General features: G+C 35.0%; 1 protein-coding gene across 3 annotated transcripts in view; it reads right to left on the reverse strand.

Annotated features, from left to right (window-relative positions):
• Window positions 1–206: 206 nt before the first annotated feature.
• The window catches only part of MAP3K7 (mitogen-activated protein kinase kinase kinase 7), a 63,452-nt gene continuing 42,277 nt past the window's right edge, over window positions 207–21,381 (reverse strand). For all 3 annotated transcript variants that reach the window (XM_081095094.1, XM_081095093.1, XM_081095092.1), the window contains 4 exons: window positions 9,563–9,671; window positions 4,505–4,566; window positions 3,706–3,821; window positions 207–1,930 (listed from right to left, as the gene is read on the reverse strand). In XM_081095094.1, coding sequence (XP_080951220.1) covers window positions 1,750–1,930; window positions 3,706–3,821; window positions 4,505–4,566; window positions 9,563–9,671 — 468 coding nt within the window. In that variant the 3' untranslated portion in view covers window positions 207–1,749. The remainder of the gene's footprint in view (window positions 1,931–3,705; window positions 3,822–4,504; window positions 4,567–9,562; window positions 9,672–21,381) is intronic.

A 21,381-nucleotide genomic window follows, 5' to 3' on the forward strand; every position in this document is an offset into this window, starting at 1 on the left:
TGGTTGAGTTATGCTTTTCCTTAGTCTACAGTTATTTTCTGTGCCAATTTTATTTTACTATTAATATGTTGAAGCCCAATATTACTTCCAGCCAGGTAATCATATTATTTGGAAATAATAACCCTCCTTTTGTTTAAATGAAGTGATGGTAGACATTTATCAGAAACTTACTAACAGATTTTGAAGAGCTAAAAAATGACACAGTTTAGTACAAACTGTCCTTTGCCTTTATTGCCTGTATACACAAAGATTACATTATAAAACTCAGTGGAAGGAGGAAAAAAATAATGAAAGAAAAAGTTACCTGCTTTAGCATTTTTAAGAATAGTTTTGGTAACTTAGATCAACCTGCTAATCTGAAATACAGCAAAACTACAGTACAATCACAATATAGTTCTAATAATCACATCAATTATACTTTCATTTTAAATTTTTTCTTAAAAAACATTAATGCTATAAAAATGAGGTTGATGACATCCTTATTTAAAAGACACCTTGTACTGGTATCAAAATATGACTTATTTTAATACCAACTGAAAAAATAGATCTTATATAGCCTATTATTTCAATGAAGTTTTATTATTACTTTTATTTTCAAAATTGGTAGCAAAGTTACTGTTAACAATATAAATTTTCTCTCTTTTTAAGTGTTGGAATTTCCTTAAAAGTGTTGAAAGGCAACAGACATTCTAGGGTGGGCTTGCAAGGAAAATCATTATTCTAATATTGATAAATAAGATACTTGATAAATTTATAATTACTTCTTTAACTTCTTACTAACATTTCCTGATTTTCTAGTTTTTAATGCATATCATATTGTAAAAGTATCTAAGTCCAAGGCTTTTCACTGGAGCAATTATTTCCATTTTCCATATTTCTCTTCAGTTTTTCAAATATATAGCAAAACAATCCAATAATCATTACAGGGAGGAATTATCATTTAAGTTGGATAGTGTTCATTTACCTTTTAATCTCATTGGAGAGATATTAACATTAGTCATAAAAGCTTTACAATTTAAACACGCATACATGCCACAGAATTAAAAATCTTTATACCTTATAAAGGGTTCCACTTTGTTTAATGTGTCCTAGTCAAAATTTTCATCTAATGAAATATGCTTTTATTAAATACAGTAGCCACCACTTACCTTTAAATATTTTATGGATGAAACTAAGTTCAGTACTGATCCAAGGATGTTGGCATCAAAGCCTTCACTTTGACTATCCCTCAACGTATTGCATTTCTAAAATGCACCAATTATTCTAGATTTACCATACCCTGTTTTTAACTTCGTATATAGCATCCTTTGGGGGAAAAAATTTATTCAATTTTTTTTGAGATGAGATACAAGAACAGCATCATTCTTGAGGTTCCAACTCAAAAAAAAAAAAAAAAAAAAAGGTGTTTTGCACATAGCTAGATTGATACCACCTGGTTTTGTTAGGCTAGCCTTCACACAAAGAGCATGCATATATAGCCACGGCTCACGCATCTGTTTGGAAGTTGATTGAGAACTGCTGCTTATTCAAGTCACGGATGCCCCCATGTTACGCAAGGAGACAGTTGAACTGCATGTCCACCAGGAGAAAAGGAAAATAAACGATGAAACAAATGCAGCAAATATAGGCAGTTGGCATTCAGAACATGCCAAAAAGCTAACACTCATGATTGTCATTATAAAGGTTTTTGTTTCTTTTAAAAAAAAAAGTCTTTCTTTGCATATTTTAAAATTTAACAGTCCTAGAGAATCATGAAGTGCCTTGTCGTTTTTGCTGCTGACTTCTGATGACCTCTAGTTGTTTTTTGCATTGCTGGTAATACGTAGAAAGGCTTTTGTTTTCATCTAAAAGCTTTTTATGTTCCTGTACCAGACGAGATGTATTTTGCTGGTCTTTTTCATCCTGGTCCAGTTCTGCAACTAGTTCTTGCCTAAAAACAAATACCAATAATAAGATATTCTACATGATGGAAAAATTCATATTTTATAGCTAATGATGGAAGCTTAATGAATTATAACTTTTATTCTGGGTCTATCATTACACATCTTAGGTATACCACTTAAATAGATTTATGGGCTGGAATCGAAACTATCAATCCCTCTTCTGGTATAAACATACAAATATCATAATTCTTTTAATAAGTAATGTACTTAGATAATTAGTGAAAACAGATAATATGGAATAATAAAAGTCTCAGAACATTTCATTTGATAGTCTTTTTGTGAAGGAAGGAAGAGGAAAAAGCTGGGAAGGGTTTCATCTGACTACAGGAAAATAACACTTAAAGATTTTATAGTTCGCATTCCACTTTTATACTCATGTACTTATATTCTGAAGTCACAATTCTATTTAACTACAGTGCGAAGTGGGAGCCAGCAGAACATTTGCAAACTATTTAAAATAGACGCTATCAACTTAAATCTCTTACCTATTTTAAAACTGAGAACAATATAAAGTACCACTTTTAAACTGCATGTCTGCATTTTCAGGAAAGATCCTCAGTAGCCTAATAAACTCTTAAAAGTCCCTTTTATTTGGGGGATATTAAGTATTAGCTCCTGAAGCAAGGCTACTGAATATACCTCAATAATTAATGAAAAATCCTAAAAATGATTTCCGAGTAATATTTCTCAGTTAAAGTAAGTATTTAAATTTACTAAAATTATCACAGCTTTCACATCCCTCAATCTACTATTTGGTTTTTCCAGCACAGAACTTCTCTTTCAAATGATTAAAGTATGAAAAAAGTATAGATTAAACATGTGAAATAAGAAATACAGTTTATGCTAGTGAAATTACTAGTGTTTTTTTCCAACATAGGGCCTACTCGCTAAAATTTGTTAAAAATAACAGTGAATTAATAACACCAAAAAAAAAAAAAAACCCCACCAAAAACCTGTTAATTTAATTATAAGCAAATCTTGGTTAAAAGCATTTAAAAATTAACAGGGCTTTCATTTTCACATATGACATATGGACAGGAAATTTTGTCCATTAAATCAGTCTGTTAAATTGAAGTCTGCAAAATCAAGGGTTTACTGTATTAGGTTGAAATCACTTAAACCACTATTATCAGTAAATTGTGATGAAACTATTTTTTTATTTTTCTTGGAAGTACAAACAGAAAACTTTCCAAGATTACTTCAGAAAACCAGATTATTTTTTGTTTGATGAAAATTAATAGAGGGAATCCTGTTACCATGTGTATATATAGCTTCCATGATTTTTTCCCTACATTTCATTTTAGTTACCACCATAAATCAGCTTCAAAGGCATAGAATTTCATGCAAAGTAAAGATTTTTTTTAAAACAAGAAATGCAAATAAAGTACTGTAAAAATTGTACTTTATGTTTCTAAGACAAAGCACAACTATTAGTAAATCAAATTATTTTACCTATGTCTAAGAAAACAAATCTAAATAGCTTAACTTTATAACTCTGAGAGCATAAAACATGTTTATGTACCACCAGTTTACTTTCCTTTGTACTACTATAATATGATATAGTCAAAAGGATTGAGTTTTGCATGAAAAATAGCCAAAGGTGCTTAAATATAAACATATACAAAATCTCCAAGCTAGAAACATGCTTAATGATTAATTCTAAAAATGATAAAGTTTTCATGTCTTTATTTAATATTGCACCTTAACATATTTCAAAGTCAAAATACTGAGTTTTAATTTTTATTCATAAGAGATAACTTACTTTCTCTGTAATAACAATGCAATTTCTGTTTGAACTTTCATATATTCTTGTGCCATTTTACAATGCTGTTCAAACACTGCCATAGATTCTTTGGAGTTTGGGCATGGTGCTAGAGGCTGAAAATAAATTAAAAAATGTTAAAACATAATTAAATCAAATCTCATTATCTAGCTAAGATGAGAGTTAAAACAGTTACTGTGATGTATTATCTTTATAGCACTCAAGTAATGATCGTTTAAAAATAAGTGTTCAACCATGCCCTAGAAAATCTGTGTCCTTTTGTCAGAGTTAACTCAAACTTATTTACACTTGCTGTTTTAACAGTTGTTCCCGAGAACCATGAAGCGTACTCTTAGGCTCAAGGCTTTATATTTCAGGTTGCCAAAAGGCATTATACCAAAAAACATCTGGTATAATGGAGACACTAAAGTGTATTATTTAGATATTTAGCAACTATGAACACGACGACATATCACAAAATTTATTACATAGAAATGAGCTTATATGAATTTTATATTTTATTGCACTAAAATTAAAGAACAAAAAATTGTTATTCTTGGCAGTTTAAAGATATGAGAGTATTTTAACATGACTGTTAGGATAAGAACATATGATTTTGCTCATTTTAAATTTAATTAACTTAACTGAATCATTTACTTTAACAAGACGAAGGAGGCTAAAAGCATAAATAAATGAATATACAATGACAGAAACACAAATGTCAGCTTTAAAGATAAATTCTTTAAATTTTTTGTAAGACAAAGTAAACACTGACTGAGAAAGTACAGGACTCCTTTACCTGTAGTTGGTGATCCAGTGTAAGATAGGCCATTGGGATAGAGTTATCTGATCCATTGGTATCTGTAATTCAAGCATGGATTTTATTTATTTTCTGTCATAAATTCTTTAAAAAAAAAAAGCAGGAAAGCATGCATGAAATATTGGTGTTTTTTTTCCCCTAAAGTAAATAACATATAAAAATTATTACTGGCCCGGTGGGTGTGGCTCAGTGGTTGAGCGTTGACCTAAGAACCAGGAGGTCACAGTTCAATTCCCGGTCAGGGCACATGCCCGGGTTGCGGGCTTGATCCCCAGTGAAGGACGTGAAGGAGACAATCAATCAATGATTCTCTCTCATCACTGATGTTTCTATCTCTCTTCCCCTCTCCCTTCCTCTCTGAAATAAAAATATTTTTTAAAAAGTTATTATTGGTAATGAAGAGTCTAGTTCTGAATTCTAAAGGTAAACTAAACAGAGGATATCCAATTACCAGATAATTAGAATGCAACCATACTCTCATACTTACAATTTAAGTTGGCTATAAGTTAAATAATATTAAAGCTCATAAGCCCTTGTTTAATTAAAAACAAAAAACAGGGATATACTAAAGTGCTGATCTTTTAAAAGTAAGAAAATCTGTGTCCTTTTGTCAGACTTAATTTAGAACTTAAATTTACATTGCTGTTTTAACACTTTTTTTGTTATACAGAACCATGAATACAGAACCCTTTATATTATAATTCAGAATCATGCCCTTTACATTTGCAATTCAGTCTTCACAGACTTTACCTAATCAAACCCACATCTGCTTCTTTCCCTGATCATGCTAGGTTTACTATAAGGCTATGTCAACTCTGGCAACATTAGTGTTCCTTAATAGGGAAAAGGGGAAAGCAAGAGACACATTCTCTTCCAATGGGTCACCTCCAATGTATATAGATTCTAGTGAGTCCCCAACCCTCCTAATGAGAATCACTGTGGAAAATGAGATTATTGATTGGGGTATAGCACACATAAGAAAATTGTGGCTCAAAGTCATGCTCAAACTGTTAAATGGGTTAATTCAAACAACCAGTCAAATTTTATCAAACTGTTTGAACAGATAGCTTTTGTTTGTATTTTAATAGAGGTAAAATGCCCTAACTACTTGCTTGAGAAGCATGGAATGGCCTCTTCCCGCCATTAATATTTAAATACAATTCCAGAAGCAGGCAGGATAACTGTGAAGTAAGATGGACTTTTCTATTTCAGAAGTAGCTGCTTTCCCACTGTTAGTAGAGAACAAATGAACTAAACAAGTGAGCTGTTCTTCAGCCCTTTTTCTGACAAGCAACTGACTGAAAGAGTAGTGTGGATAAAGGCAAGGTCAGGGTAGCAGCAAGACTCTGCATCCAATGCACGAAAAAACTTAAGAGTTTGATGGCTCAGTAACATCTTGACTTATTGTTGACAGGTACTCTAGTAGTTTTTTTTTTTTTTAAAAAAAAAAAAACTATTGAGAATGTGCTTGCAAATAACTCCAAAAGCTAAGCTAACAGACCAAATGATATAATGCATATAAGAAATACCACGCAATACTGGCATATGATAAGCACTCAACACATAGTGGTTATTATTCTTGTTATTGATACTAAATGGAGAATAAGGAAGAGAGGGCGTTTTAAAACACTCAAGTTTGTATTTCAGATTGAACAGTAATGTTTATTAAAGATAGAATAACAGTATTGCCTAGGAGAGCCTTATTTACCCTAAAATCATACAGTAATATAAAAGTTTTTCTGAAATGGCTAAATGAGAAGTATAGTTAATTTGTTATCTTTCTGACCAACCCTCTCCCTGTTCCCAACAGCTGTTTCAAACTAGGCTCCCATGGAACACTACTTGCCACTAAGTTCAAATTGGTTAAAAATGATTTCTCCTTGCCCTGGCCAGTGTGGTTGGAATGCCGTCCTATATACTGAAAGGTCACAGGTTCAATACCCGGTCGGAATGAGTAGGAGAGGCAACCAATCTATGTTGCACTCTCGCAATGATGTCTCTCTCTCTAAAATCAATAAACAAGCCCTAGCTGGTTTGGCTCAGTGGATAGAGCATCGGCCTGCAGACTAAAGGGTCCTGGGTTCGATTCCGGTCAAGGGCACATGCTTGGATTGTGGGCTCGATCCCCAGTGGGGACGTGCAGGAGGCAACTGATTAATGATTCTCTCTCATTCTATCTCTCTATCCATCTACCTTCCTTTCTGAAATCAATATATATTAAAATCAGTAAACATATCCCTGGGTGAGAATTAAAAAATAAATTAAAAAATTAATAAATGATTTCCTCTTGACTTTATAGGAACAACTGTCTTGAAAGTTTTTCAATTTAACACTTCCACTCCTATTACTCATTCTTAAATCTTTGATACTTGATGTATCTTATTAATCAGTACCCTGTATCTGTGTTTCAGAATTAAGTATAGTATGTCAATGTTTCACAATATTCTGGGAGTGGAAAAAAGTCCAAATATTTATTCAAACAATTAAAGCCCTTCAATGGTGGGAACTTAAGGTCCTTTGTTAGACATTAGTTTTTCTCTAAACCAAGAAGTGCGATTTCACTTTCTCACTTATACACAAACTGAACTTTAGTTTTTAGTGTCTAATAGTAATAACTGATTATAAGACAATGAGAGATATTCCATGAGAGTTTGTTCTTTAATGTTTCAATTGCTAATCAAATTTAATCTTGTTTCCAGAATGTGGAGACTCACATTTCTTTGGTTAAATTAGGCCAAAATATATCTTCTGGCTCCTCAAACACAATATTTATAACTACCTCATATTCTCTAAGAAGGCGTTCCCTTCATGTGGAGTATTGTCTTCTTTCTGCTTTATGATTAAAGAATAAGTCTCACAATTTTACAAAATGTTGCAGACGACACCGGGTTTTACCTAATTGATTTTAGCTATTAAAATTCTCAGCTGGCACTACAAATTTAGTAGTTTATTACATGTCATGACTGCTTTACTTTTATATGTCTGTATCATGACACTCTAATCAGATTGTAACAATGGGCCATGTCTTATACTTCTATCTTGGCCAAGTCCTAAGCCCAGGAGAAACTCTCCAGTGAGTTTTCCCAAGTTCTGTGGCTTCCTTTACTAGGCCCAGGCAACTCTCTCACTATACATTTATCTTTTTTTATTTTTTTAATCTCTACTATGTTATAAATAGAAACCCAGAAACCCACAAGCACTCATTATGTACGATGATTATTAAATCGTTCTGCTCTTTATTTTTCCCTGGAAAATACATAGAACGCTTTCCCATTTAAATAATAATAATAAAAGAATTAATTAGGTTGTTTTAACTTATGTATGCACTTCTAATTTTTTCCTGAATCACTGAACCTTCAAAGAAAAAGGGTTTAGCTACCTCTTCCCTGTAATTTATTATATTAGCTTGGTTAGCAACACTTTTCTTAGAAATTGTGCAAAACTGAACTTCATTAATTATAAATTTAAAGCAGAGCCTCACCTTCTAAAATTGCATTCAACATTATTTAAAAATGATAACCACACATTTGTAATAATTTCAAGGCAAAGAAAAAAAATCAGTTAATATAACAAGTTGGACCTAAGTACGATTTCCAGCTATTGATATTTTGTGGTACTTTAGGTTCCAGAAAAGAAAAAAAAGAGATGGGGGTTGGAAGGGTGGGAGAGCACATGAAATGGAAACACAGCAGTTAAGTGAGATGGACCTAAGAGAATTTGATTTTATCCTCATGTTGAGTTTAGTCCAGTCTGAAGTCAGGAGGCCTGCCATGTGGAGTCCCAGATTTAGGCAAATGCTGTAATGTCAGGGAGAGTACTCCCTCACTGAGGATTTAGGAACCAAAAAGAGCTATTATGTAACTGTCAATGATCAAATCTGTCAAGAGCATTTCCCTGTCTGGCTCTGAGCAAAAGCACGTCATGATGAATTCTGCACATGTGCCGAGTAGTGGTAAATGTTTTGAGCAATCCTAGGTTGGATTGTGCTAGCGGTGAAACTTAGAAGAGTTTTTGCTACCGCTAAATTTAAACTTACTAAAACTAGAGAGTACACCCCTGGCTAAACATAGTTCTATCTTACATGACACAGAGAAAGGCCACCCAATTAATTTTTTAAATTATAAATTTGACTAAACCAAGCCAAATATTTATAAATACTTATAAGCAGTATTTTAGTTTGTAAATTCAGAGAGCTGACTTTTTAATTTCAATTTAATTGCCACTATTAATAACATAGTTGATTTTATATAAAATCCCAAATGGTTTAATTTTCCAAGGTCTAAGAGATTGTTGTTTGTTCTCTGGCATCATAACATATAAATAATTTTTATAGGAGCATACTGCTGAGTATTTATCAAGGTATTCTTCTAGTGCAGAGGAAAAGTTAATTCCACTATGACATATAATTTTCTGCTTGCCCATAATGAAACTATTCTATCACTAGATTTTAATATTAATATTTTGACCAGTTAAGTTATTCATGTTAGGGCGTTTTAATAACTCCTAACAGACTTTTAAAGGCCCATTTAACAGACCAAAATGAAGTTTCCCTATTATTTAAAATTGATTCAAAAGGTCACAATCAGAAATTTTTTCTAAGGTACCTGGTATCTTTAAAACAAAAGACTGAGATGAAGACGATTATTTTTACCGTTCTGCTGAATTTGGGGATTTAGAAGATAATGACTTTACTACTACCACCCAGTAGAATGGATCATAATAGGACAATAACAGACTAAAGTATCAAGAATACGATATCTCCTATTTGGGAAAACCCCAAACAAACCATCTTCAAAATACATGTTTAGTATCTGGGTGAAAAAAAATGCGAGGGCTAATGGTCTCCGTCTCAGTACTCAAAAAGACATTTTTAAGTTTATTACTAAATATTTTTTTATTAATATGAAAATCTAAACTACTGTATAATGCCTGCCTTCCTTCTGTTGTGTCATTACAATTACAGTAATGACACAACTAAATGAACATAAACATGGTAAATTCCACTTCATAATTAAAATGAGAAAATAAACTGGTCACCTGTGGAATCATCAGGGGTCCATGGATGACTTCGAGCTGACTTTTCTGAGGTTGGTCCTGAGGTAGTAGTGATCATTCTGATGCTAGGACTGGATGACCTACTGCTCACCTATAGGAAAAAGTTACAGGAGATTTTTTTTTTTTAAATGACAAGAAAAAAATTTCCATTATAAGGCAAAGGACAGAATTGCATTTTTATCAGTAGCGGTCCCAAAACACTCTTGCAAAAAAAACCAAAAACACCTCAAATCCTCTACACACACAATATATATACACACACATCCTGAACACTTGATCACTAATGGCCTAAAGTGTTTGTTTTGACTGCCTGCTGCACCCAGAGGACCAGGTGTAAAATCTTGGGCCTTTGTAGGGTGGGAGTAAAGCTGGAGAACCTTCATGCTTAAAGCCAAAAGCCAAGAAAGGCTTCACACTCAGGGAAAGAAGGAACTAGGAAAAATAAATCTATCCTACGAAAGAAGATAAGCAAATTTGTGGCTCTGGGTGTAGGGGAGAAAATGTATTCACTGTGAATCTGCAAAAAGTTTCCAGAATTGATGAAGATATAACAAATCCCAACCATAACAAATCATGAGAAAAACGTAAGAGAAAATTTACAATACCGAGTTAAACATGGGGCAAATTATAATCAAGTTCTAGAAAACAAAGACAAATAGAAAAGAGTAAAAAGCAGCATAGAGAAAAGATAGATTACCTATAAAAAAAAATACCAGTTAGATTCTTAATAGCAACCAGAAGAAATTAGAATTATCTTCAAAATTCTAAAATAAAAATAACTGAGAACCAGAATTGCTTAGCCAACAAAAATGTGAAGAATAAGGTCAGAATAACATTCTCAGATGAGCAAAAACAGAGTCTAGCATTCATAGACTCTTACCATAAGTTTTCTATAACTTTCCATAAGACTCTTTCCATAAGTTCTTCAGGGAGAAGAAAAATGTTTCCCTAATGGAAGGGCCAAATTGAAATGAGGATTATTGGTAAACACAAGTATGAATCCATACACCAAAAATATTAAACAATGAAAACAATGATTAATTTATAGAAATACAAAATAAATAAATAATATGGTACTAAAATCTGAATAATAATAATAGCATCAGCAAGAGGAACATAAATTTAAACATACTTATATTGTTCAGGATGAGGGTGAAGATAACTTTAGGTTGGGCATGAATGTTAAAATTTCACAGGTAATTACTAAAAGTAATAATATACCTAACTCTCCAATCAGAGAGAAAGAATGGAATAAGAAATATACTTATTGAATTCAAAAGATGACAGAAAAGGAGATAAAAAAAAATAAAGCACAAAATGAGAGAACCGTAATCATCTATCTATATAAAACCCTAATATGCCAATCGACCGAATGGCAGAACCACCTGCGAATGACCGGTAGGCGGGGGCAGGGCTGGCCAGCGGGCGGTTCCAGGCCACCAGCCAAGGCGGGTGCCAGCGGGGGCCTCCCGATCGCCCCACAGATCAGCCTTGATTGCCGGCCAGGCTTAGGGACCTACCGTTGCATGAATTTTGAGCACCAGGCCTCTAGTAATAAATATAAATGAATTATATTCTCCAGTTAGATATTTAAAAAATCAGATTATCAGGCTAGATTAAATGCTGTGTAAACACACATATCTAAGTCACAGAGATAGAGAAAACAAAAGGTTAAAGAATAAAACAAGATAACTAGGCAAAAACTACCCCAAATAAGGTTATATAGCTACCAGAGGCCCGGTGCACAAAATTTGTGCACAGAATGGGGGGGGGGGGGGCCGCGCGCTAAGCCAGGCCTGCACCCTCTCACAATCTGGGACCCCTTGGGGGATGTCCAACTGCCAGTTTAGGCCCGCTCGCCTGCCTACCTGATCACCCCTCTGTCTGCCTGCCTGATCTCCCCTAACTGCTCTCCTGCCTGCCTGATTGCTCCTAACCACCTTTACCTGCCTGCCTGGTCGCCCCTAACCACTCGCCTGCTCGCCTGACTTGCCTGCTTGCTTGATCGCCCCTAACTGCTCACCTGCCTGCCTGATCACCCCAACTGCCTCTGCCTTGGCCCCCGCCATGGCGGCTTCGTCCAGAATGACATCGGAAAGGTCGTTCAGCTGTCTGGTCTAATTAGCATATTATGCTTTTATTATTATAGATATTAATATCACAGAGAATATATTTTAGAGCATAAAAAATTACTAGGGCCCTAGCTAGTTTGGCTCAGTGGACAGTGTCAGCCTGCAGACTGAAGGGTCTCAGGTTCGATTCTGGTCAAGGGCATATGCTTGGTTGCAGGCTTGGTCCCCAGTAGGGGGCATGCAGGAGGCAGCCAATCAATGATTCCCTCTCATCATTGATGTTTCTATATCTCTTTCCCTTCCTATCTGAAATCAATAAAAATATATTTTTAAAAAATTATTAGGGAGATTCAGAATATAACAGTTCAAAATTTACATGCTGTGCCTATTACAATATAGGCTGTACCTATACATAGCTTCCAAAGAGATAAAACAATAAAACTTTGAGAAACATTCATGATCAATCATAATGAGATACAATATTTACTAATCCTCTGTAGCCTTAGCTGATTTCGTTAAGTGGATAGAGAGTCAGCCTGCGGGCTGAAGAGTCCTGGGTTCAATTCTGCTCAAGGGCCATATCTCGACTGCAGGCTCGATCTCTAGCTCTGGTCGAAGCATGTGAGGGAGGCAACCAATGTGTCTCTCTCATATCATGTTTCTCTTTCTGTCTCTCCCCATCCCTTCCATTCTCTCTAAAAAAAGTCAAAAATCAATGGAAAAATATCCTCGGGAGAGGATTAACAACAACAAAAAACCCCTCTGTAAATGATACATAAAATCAGACCAAGGAACAAACATGTACACAGTACAACCTGAACTCTATGAACCCTATGCCTGAGAAATGAGAACATGAATTTTTTAAAGCACCCAGGGAACATTTATGAAATCTGGTTATACAGTAGGCAATAAAATAGTTCTCAAAAAAGTTTAAACATTTAGTATCATATAAGCCATATCTTGTTGTACTGATTCACAGTACATAATCTTTAAAGAAACTCATGTTTAAACATTTAAAAACACTTTTAAATAACTCACTGGTCAAAAAAAAAACAAAATGAAAATTAAAAAGTATTTGAACTGAATTTTAACTCAAATCACACTAAAACTGTGGCATGCAACTAAAGAAGCACTTAGAGAAAAATATTTAATTTCAAATATTTATGTGAAAAAGTCAGAAGCAGTGATAATTTACAAGCTAAGGATTTAACTTACATAGTTAAAAAATGAGCCAAGCTATAAGCTTCCCAAAAGAAACAAAATAAGAATGAGAGAATACTATAAAAATTTTGTGGTTAGTAAATAAAAAACAAAAACAAAACAAACCAAAGTGAAATACTAATTCCAAAAAACATATAAATTATCAAAATTTCTATACATTATAGAGAAATACAAAAAAAAAGAAACAACCCTCAATCCATAAATTATGAAAATTTCTATACTTTATAGAAAATAGCAAGGTTATACTGGTGAGTTCTACCAAATATCCAAGAAGACATTTTTCATCTTAAAGAAATTACTCTTGAAAGAATGAGAAACAGTTCCTGACTCATTCAGCAACAGAAATATATAAAAGTTGAGGTTATTCTACAAATGAACAGGTCACTTGACATTAGGAATTCTATTCATGCAATTCACTATATTAAAAAATTAAAGAAAAACCTCAATAGACACATAAAAAGTATTTCAGAAAATTTAACATCCGTTTATAAAAATACATTTAACGAACTTAAATGTCATTTAAGAGAATTTCTTAGCCAAAGGCTATTAATAAAAAGTCCAGAAACAGAATATACAATAGAAAATGGATCGTGGGTTGGCGAGAGGATGACACGGAGGTCACAGGTAAAGAATACACAGGAGACTCAGGGGCACTGATCATGTTCCCTTTCTTATGTTGGGTGGTGGGCTCCTAAGTGGTCATTTTATCATTAGGTTTCATTGCTTACATATTACATGTGTTCTTGTCTATGTATTTATATATCATATTTAAAACTCTCAAGGACATATAAACTAAAATGGATTTCATAAGAATTTTCTTTCTTGAGGTGTTATTAAATACCCAATAGGATATGGACTTATATGAAGTCAAACATAAAAAATAAATTCATAAAGGATTTTCTGTCCAGTTTCAGTATGTAAACATAGGAACACTCAAAGACTGCATCAAATAAAAATGAGAGGCTGCACAGTAGTGTAAAGTACCCTTCAGGAGAAATTATGAGATATGAGTTCTAATTATGGTGTAATGTCTGATTTAGTTTACCTCAAGAAGTCTTGCTTTCCTTATCTGAAGAAGGGGTGGGACTGAGTTAAGAATGTGATGACTTTCAGTGTTCCCTCCAGTGCTAAAATTCTATGAGTTTAAACACTGAAAACCCATAGTGGATTGGGGATACTAAATAATGAAAGGCACACATAATAATTTAAGAGATTAAATCATAAAATAATTTGGAAGAAAAGAAAAAGTGTTGGAATGTTACTTTCTTCTGGGTACCTATTGAAATTGCTTCAGAAATTCCCAAAAGCTTTTCTATACCATTAACAATTTAAAAACCTGGTATCAGACTGGTAGTTCCAAAACCTTAGTTCATTCATATCACTTATAAAGGAGCCCTGTGCACCACAATGCTCATTCTGTTTTCTCCTTGCTAATTCTTCTCCATCATGTAAGGCCCAGCTCATTTTCCCTTCAACAGATTTGCTCATTCTTGCTACATCCCTGGTTCTTTGTACACAAAGCCAGAACCTGTGTAACAAGAGAGGAGTACCTAGCAGTGTGCAGAACAGAAAATGTCTACTGGTTATTATTGGGTCAGTTCTGAAATTCTCACCCTGATCTTCCTCAACTTCCATAGGCAGTTTATCTTACTTATCCAGATCATGCCTCCTCTGACAATTCCTTATATCCTGTTTCCCTTCCTGCTTTTAAGCTTGACCTTATATTCATTCAAGGATTATATGGTATAGTGCAAAGAGCACATATGAAATGGAAATAAATATAACTGCCACTTTCATAGGTCAAAAACAATCAAATGTCAGCAAATTCACATGATTTAGCCCAGCGATTTTCAACCTTTTTCATCTCATGGCACACATAAGCTAATTACTAAAATTCTGTGGCACACTAAAAAATATATTTTTTTCCAACCTGAAAAAAAGGTATAATTTTGATTTATTCACACCTGATAGTTGTTGTGCTGGTTGTTATTTTTTTAATTTGACAATCTAAGGAAAAAGAGGCCAGTGCCCCTGACTAAATAGTCAGGTACTATATGTTTTAAAAATTCTCACTGATTTAGTCTAATACTTGGGAGACCTGGTTTAAATTGCAGTTCTGCTATTTATAGCTGTGTAAACTGGAACAAGTAACTTACCCTCTCTGAGCTGTAGGCTCGTCATTTATCAAGTGTGGACGACAAATAGCAATAGTTAGAAGTCAGGCCTTGGAGACAATACAACCCAGAGTCTGAGTCTCTGGTCTGCCATTTAGAGCACTGTGGCTTTGGGTAAGCTCTTTAACTTCTAAGACTCAATAGTAAAATGAAGACAGTATTACCTATCTCATCAGGTTGTGAAAAATCAAATGAAATAATGTACTTGAAGTGTCTTGACATAAAGATGGGAATATATGAAATTTGTAGCACCCAACAATTCCCTCTCTAGATTAAAAAAAAATCACAGTTCTTATATAAAACATATTCAGTGACTAAACCCTATCACAAAGACATTTTTCTCCTTGAATTTTGGCTGTATTCATAGCCTGTCCTACATACTAGTAAACTTCAACTTGAGTCACAAATGCTTTATACTTTCCAAGTCTGTGATTTTGCAAAAGCATAAAAATCTCCTAAGGGCAGAGATCATGTGTACTTTTGTATTACAGTCCTCAGGATTCAGAAAATTACTGACTATATAATAACCACATAATCAATACTCATTGAATAAAATGATAACATAAGCTGTTGGCACTCAGAAATAATACTAGTGCTTAGGCTTATTTACCTTTTATACATAAGAAGAGTAAGAATACACACCAAAGAGAACCAGTGATGAAATATATCTCTTATTTTTAGATTGCTGTTACCCTTGGTACAACAAGTACAGATATTATGACATTATTGCTGAGTTTTTTTTAACCTCTTTTACTGAAAGCAAGTCTTGTGATTTAAAAAGAGTACAATGATTTGACCATAGTTATACTGTAATTTGTACTGTAAAACATTTATAAAACATTTTTTCAAAATGCTAGCAGAGGAGGGTTTCATAGTCAACCTAATTTTATATTAATAGTTTTACTTTAACATTTTAAGAGAAATAAATATAAGTGTTTCTGACATGTGAGACTCAGTATCAGTTATAAGATATTAAATAAGATACAACTAATAACTAGGCTTACAAAATACAAGAATAGATTTTTGTATACTAAAAAAGCCACTGAACATCTGTCATATTAAGACAAAAAATCCTATTTGGACCTACTATGAATTATAGTATTCCTTAATTTAATATCTTTCCCAAGAGAATTCTTTGTTACTTATTTCTTTTCATCTCATGTGCAGCCATTTTTTTCCTACTTGAGATTTCCTACAGCTATAAAACTAAAAAAAAAAGGCTAATATTTTAAGGTCAAGTTTCAAAACTAGTGTTTCTTTAAAGCTTCAAGAAAAGCTCTAAAGAGCTACATATAAATCCCTCAAAAGTCTTCAGATTTTGAGGAATTGATATCTCAATGAATAATATAATATTAATATCTACACTAATAAAAGAGAAACATGCAAATTGGTGTCACTCCACTATGCCCACCAGCCAATCAGGATGAGTATGCAAATTAACCCAACAAAGATGGCGGTTAATTTGCATACGCAGGCATGGAGCGAAGATTGAAGACTGAAGACTGAAGAGGCTTGGCTTCTCCGCTGCGGGGGGACCAAAGGCCTGGGTCCCGGGTGCCGGAGGAAAACCGGTGCCAGCGGCTAGGGGAAGGAAGGCCTATGGCGCGAATCTCTGGGCAATGGGCTTCTAGTGTTTATATAAAAAGACTAAATATTTTTAAATAAGCCATAACTGTATTTTTTGAATACCTGAAAAATAAAAGGCATAAATAAGAGGTATAGGTAATACCTAACAATTTTTAAAAAATCTAGTTTGTGGGCTCAATTTGTGTTACTGATTACAACTTACTATGGAAGATGTCTTATTTTATAGTAGCTATTTTTAAAAAACCACTGGTAAAATTACAATGGCCATAACATTCTCAAACTTTTAACTTATTTAGGTTGCTCCTTCAAGACATTGCAATTACTTTTTTTTATGCTTACATGAACTGCAAAATTTAAGAGATATAGAGAAACCTGAATTACAATAAGAATTGGATACAGCCCTGATTGGTTTGGCTCAGTGGATAGAGCGTCAGTCTGCAGACTGAAGAGTCCCAGGTTCGATTCCAGTCAAGGGCATGTACCTTGGTTGCGGGCACATCCCCAGTAGGGGGTGTGCAGGAGGCAGCTGATTGATGTTTCTCTTTCATCGCTGTTTCTAACTATCTCTCACCCTTCCTCTCTGTAAAAAATCAATAAAATATATTAAAAAAAATAGAATTGGATACGAAAGTAGGTATGAAAAACAGAAATACCCACATAGCAATTTAAGGCAGCAAAAGAATAAGAAGCCAAATTTAAACCGCAGGGACAAATTACCATCAATAGACATGAACAAGAATTGGATGTGAACCAGAACTTTATCTCTATATTTATAAAAAGAAATTGGGTGTTATTTTACAGACAAAAATAAAGCTTTGCTTCTTTTTATGTCTCACCTGAAAGACTGGGAAAATATTTTCATGAGGCAAGAATTTATGGCCAGTGCAACTATTTAGACTGACATTTTAAAGTTATTTAAAACCCTCACAAACCTTAGTTGCTAAAATTATACAAGCACAAAACACAGAGATTAAATGTCAATTTATACGATATTCTTGCTAAAGGAACACTTGAATGACATAAATATTAAAAAGAAATAGACCTCAGTTGGTAATCTGGATTTATAAGGGCACTTCCTCTAGTATGACACTCACAGATACTTCAATTAAATCCATACATGGCAGGGTATACTGAAAACATTGTTTTCTAATCTGAAGGTACAGGTTCAATCTAATTCTGGTTTCACTATAGTGCACAATAAGAAAATTTTAGAATTTTATTATTCTTATATGGTCTTTAAGTTCTCTAATATAAAGACAAAAGTTCTATGAACCAGTAATTATTTAAAACTATTATGTAAGCTTCTGATTTAGAATTTCATAGAAAATATTTATACCAAAGAAGGTGCAGTTGAAGATGGACATAAATTATATCCCTTAAAGAAAAAAATGTATGATAATACATCTCTGAATATGTGATTAAAGGCCTTTAAGGCAAATATTTTCCATAATCCCTTATAGAAGCTTCTCTTATGATACAGAAAGAACAGAATGCCAATAAGTTTTACTTCTTTCCAAGTGCTTTACTTCTGGATAGTAATACCCTATAGTGAGAATAAGGAAATAGTAAGAGCCCTGGAAGGCACACTCTGGGGTGTAGGCATACAACATATATTAAGCATCTACTGTGTGTCTGGTATTTTCATCCTATATAATAAAGAGGAAATATGCAAATTGACTGTCATGCCCTCGCACAAAGATGGCCGCCTCCAATTGATCAAAGATGGCCACCCCCATGTGGTCAAAAGATGGCCACCACAATATGGCCAGCAGGGGAGGGCAGTTGGGGGCAACCAGGCCTGCAGGTGAGGGTAGTTGGGGGTGACCAGGCCTGCAGGGGAGGGCAGTTGGGGGCGACCGTGCCAGCAGGGGAGGGCAGTTGGAGTGATCGGGCCAGCAGGGGAGCAGTTAGGCGTTGATCAGGCTGGCAGGCAAGTGGTTAGGGGGTGATCCGGCTGGCAGGCAGAAGTGGTTAGGGGCAATCAGGCAGGCAGGCGAGTGGTTGGGAGTCAGCAGTCCTGGATTGTGAGAGGGATGTCCCTATGGTATTGGGCCTAAACCGGCAGTAGGACATCCCCGAGGGGTTGCAGATTGGAAAGGGTGCAGGCTGGGCTGAGGGACACCCCCTCCCCAGTGCACAAATTTCATGCACCGGGCCTCTAGTATGTTATAAGAACCATGAGGTATGGGTATTATGGTCCCCACTGGGAGATGAGGTTGTTGAAGTTTAGGGAAAGGAAGCAAATTGCCCAAAGTCACCTATTTGACTAATAAAAGTAGATTCTAAACTCCCTACAAAAGTATAGTATGTCTAGCTTTCTAAATAATTATAATTGCATTGTCTTCCAGTTGTGATTTTTACTGACATTAGCCCCCACCAAAAGAAATCTTGAAAATAGATCTATATTATATGCATTCTCAGAAAGGGGTAGGCAGGTATACATGAGAATGTATAATTTTAGTGAAACGTAGAAAGGCTCACCCAGATGTATAAAACATAAATTTGTGCAGTCATCTGTAGAAATTTTTTATCAAGGTGGTTTAGCCTTGCTCAATCATATGATACAGTGAACATTCAACATCACTATTTAAATAATTAATGACAATGCAGACTATTGGAAGCCAAAACACTTGACATTAAAGAAATCTAGGATTACTTTAGCATGTGTACTATTCAGTTTTATATACACGATGGAATGATACGGTGTAGAGTTTGGGTGCTTTGGATTCAGATCTGGATTTAAAACTTGGTGATATCCCAGCCAGGCATGGCTCAGTGGTTAAGCGTGGACCTATGAACCAGGAAGTCAAGGTTCGATTCCTGGTCAGGGCACATGCCTGGGTTGCAGGGTTGCAGGCTTGATCCCCAGTGTGGGGCGTGCAGGAGGTTGCTGATCAATGGTTCTCTCTCACTGTTGATGCTTCTACCTCTTTCTAACTCTCCTGTCCTCTCTGAAATCAATAAAAATATATTAAAAGAAAAAAAACAAAACTTGGTGATAGCAATTACTGATGGTGTAAGGGAAGTTAAGAGACTTGGGTAAGTTTCTCTAACCCTCAGTTTCTCAATCAACAAAATGAGGAAAATAAGCAATACAAATTTATAGGGTTAAGATTAAATAACATATATTAAAGGCCTGACTGGCACAAAGTTGGTACACAAATAAATGGCACCTGTTATTGTTACAGCTTTTAAGTGATCTGGAGATAAGATCTGCTCAAACTATATCCCAAGAAACCAGAAACACCAATCAGAAAGGACATATGCACCCCTATGTTCATAGCAGCACAATTTACAATAGCTACTAAGATTTAGAAACAGCCTAAGTGCCTATCAGCAGATGAGAGGATTAAAAAACTTTGGTACATCTACACAATGGAATACTATGCTGCTATAAAAAAGAAGGAACTTTGACCATTTGCCACAGCATGGATGGAACTGGAGAGCGTTATGCTAAGTGAAATAAGCCAGTCAGAGAAAGATAAATATCACATGATCTCACTCATATGTGGGATATAATGATCAACATAATTTGAAGAACAAGAATAGATCCAGAGACAAATGGTAGGGGAGGGGGGAAGTTAGAGAGCAACCAAAGGACTTGTATGCATGCATATTAGTATAACCAATGGTCACAGACACTGGGGTGGTGGGGGCTTGCCCGGGGTGGGAATGGCTTGGGGAGGGGGGTGTCAATGGGGAAAAAGCAGACATATGTAAAGCTTTAGACAATAAAAAAAAAATATCTGCTCAAATATGCTCCTTGGGGACTGGGCCTTCTTGGTAGTCTATGCCCCCCTGACCACCCCCCACCCCCCGCCCCGCCCCATGCAGCCAAAGACCAAAAGGAACACACCTGGAGTAGGAGAAGTTGGGTTTAATTTTTGTTGAAGAGAACCAGAAAGCTCACCATGGGGCATTGTGGAGTGTCTCAGTAAGAGGGCTTTATAAAGAGCTTATTATAGGATTTGGAATTTTGTTTTGTGATTTGGGGAAGCTCCAAGGAAGGAGGTTCACTCTAGATTGGCTACTGCCACAAAGCAAGGGCAATTCTACAGGGAGGACAGACCAGAGTGAGGCTAAAGCTACAACTGGACAAGTAGCAGCAGCCACTCATATCAGCTGGGAGAAGGCAGTTTGGCATTTCGTTGGTGACACAGTGACCTTGTTTTTGTCTGTGCTTAGGCAACATTTCAAAATCGTCTTGTTTTGTCTCATCTTACCATGGTCTCAACATAACCTTGTCTACTGGTGTTCTGAGAAACTGTTTATGTTCTAACAACACTGAGGCCTCAGTGTCAGATCAATTCCTGGATATCAGCGGCTGCTTTTTCTCAGTATCTTTTCAAAGTATCTAGGAGGCCAGATCCATTACATGTGCTTAATAAGCTTCCTGATTTAATTAATTAATTTAAAACTGAGTCTACAAAAATACTTACACAACTACTTTTAATAAAGAAGCTTGCTTGGTTCACTATACCTCTCAAAAGAAGTGGCAGTATAAAAACAACCAATTTAATTTTATTACAGATGGAAAGTCTAAGTGATCTTATTGAACCAAGAGCTAAAATACAGACTCTGGTCATTTTACCTTCCTCTATAAGATGTTATACTTCATTAGTAGGTTCTCTCTTCCTCTGATGACTGTACTAGGTGGGCAAATTATTTTCATCAATCACCATGGTCTTAACAAAAAACAAACAAGCAAACCTGGTGCATATGTTTAATCATTGCTTAGCCAGACTTT

Source organism: Myotis nattereri (genome assembly GCF_964212035.1).
Source record: "Myotis nattereri genome assembly, chromosome: 6".
Classification (NCBI taxonomy): Eukaryota; Metazoa; Chordata; class Mammalia; order Chiroptera; family Vespertilionidae; genus Myotis; species Myotis nattereri.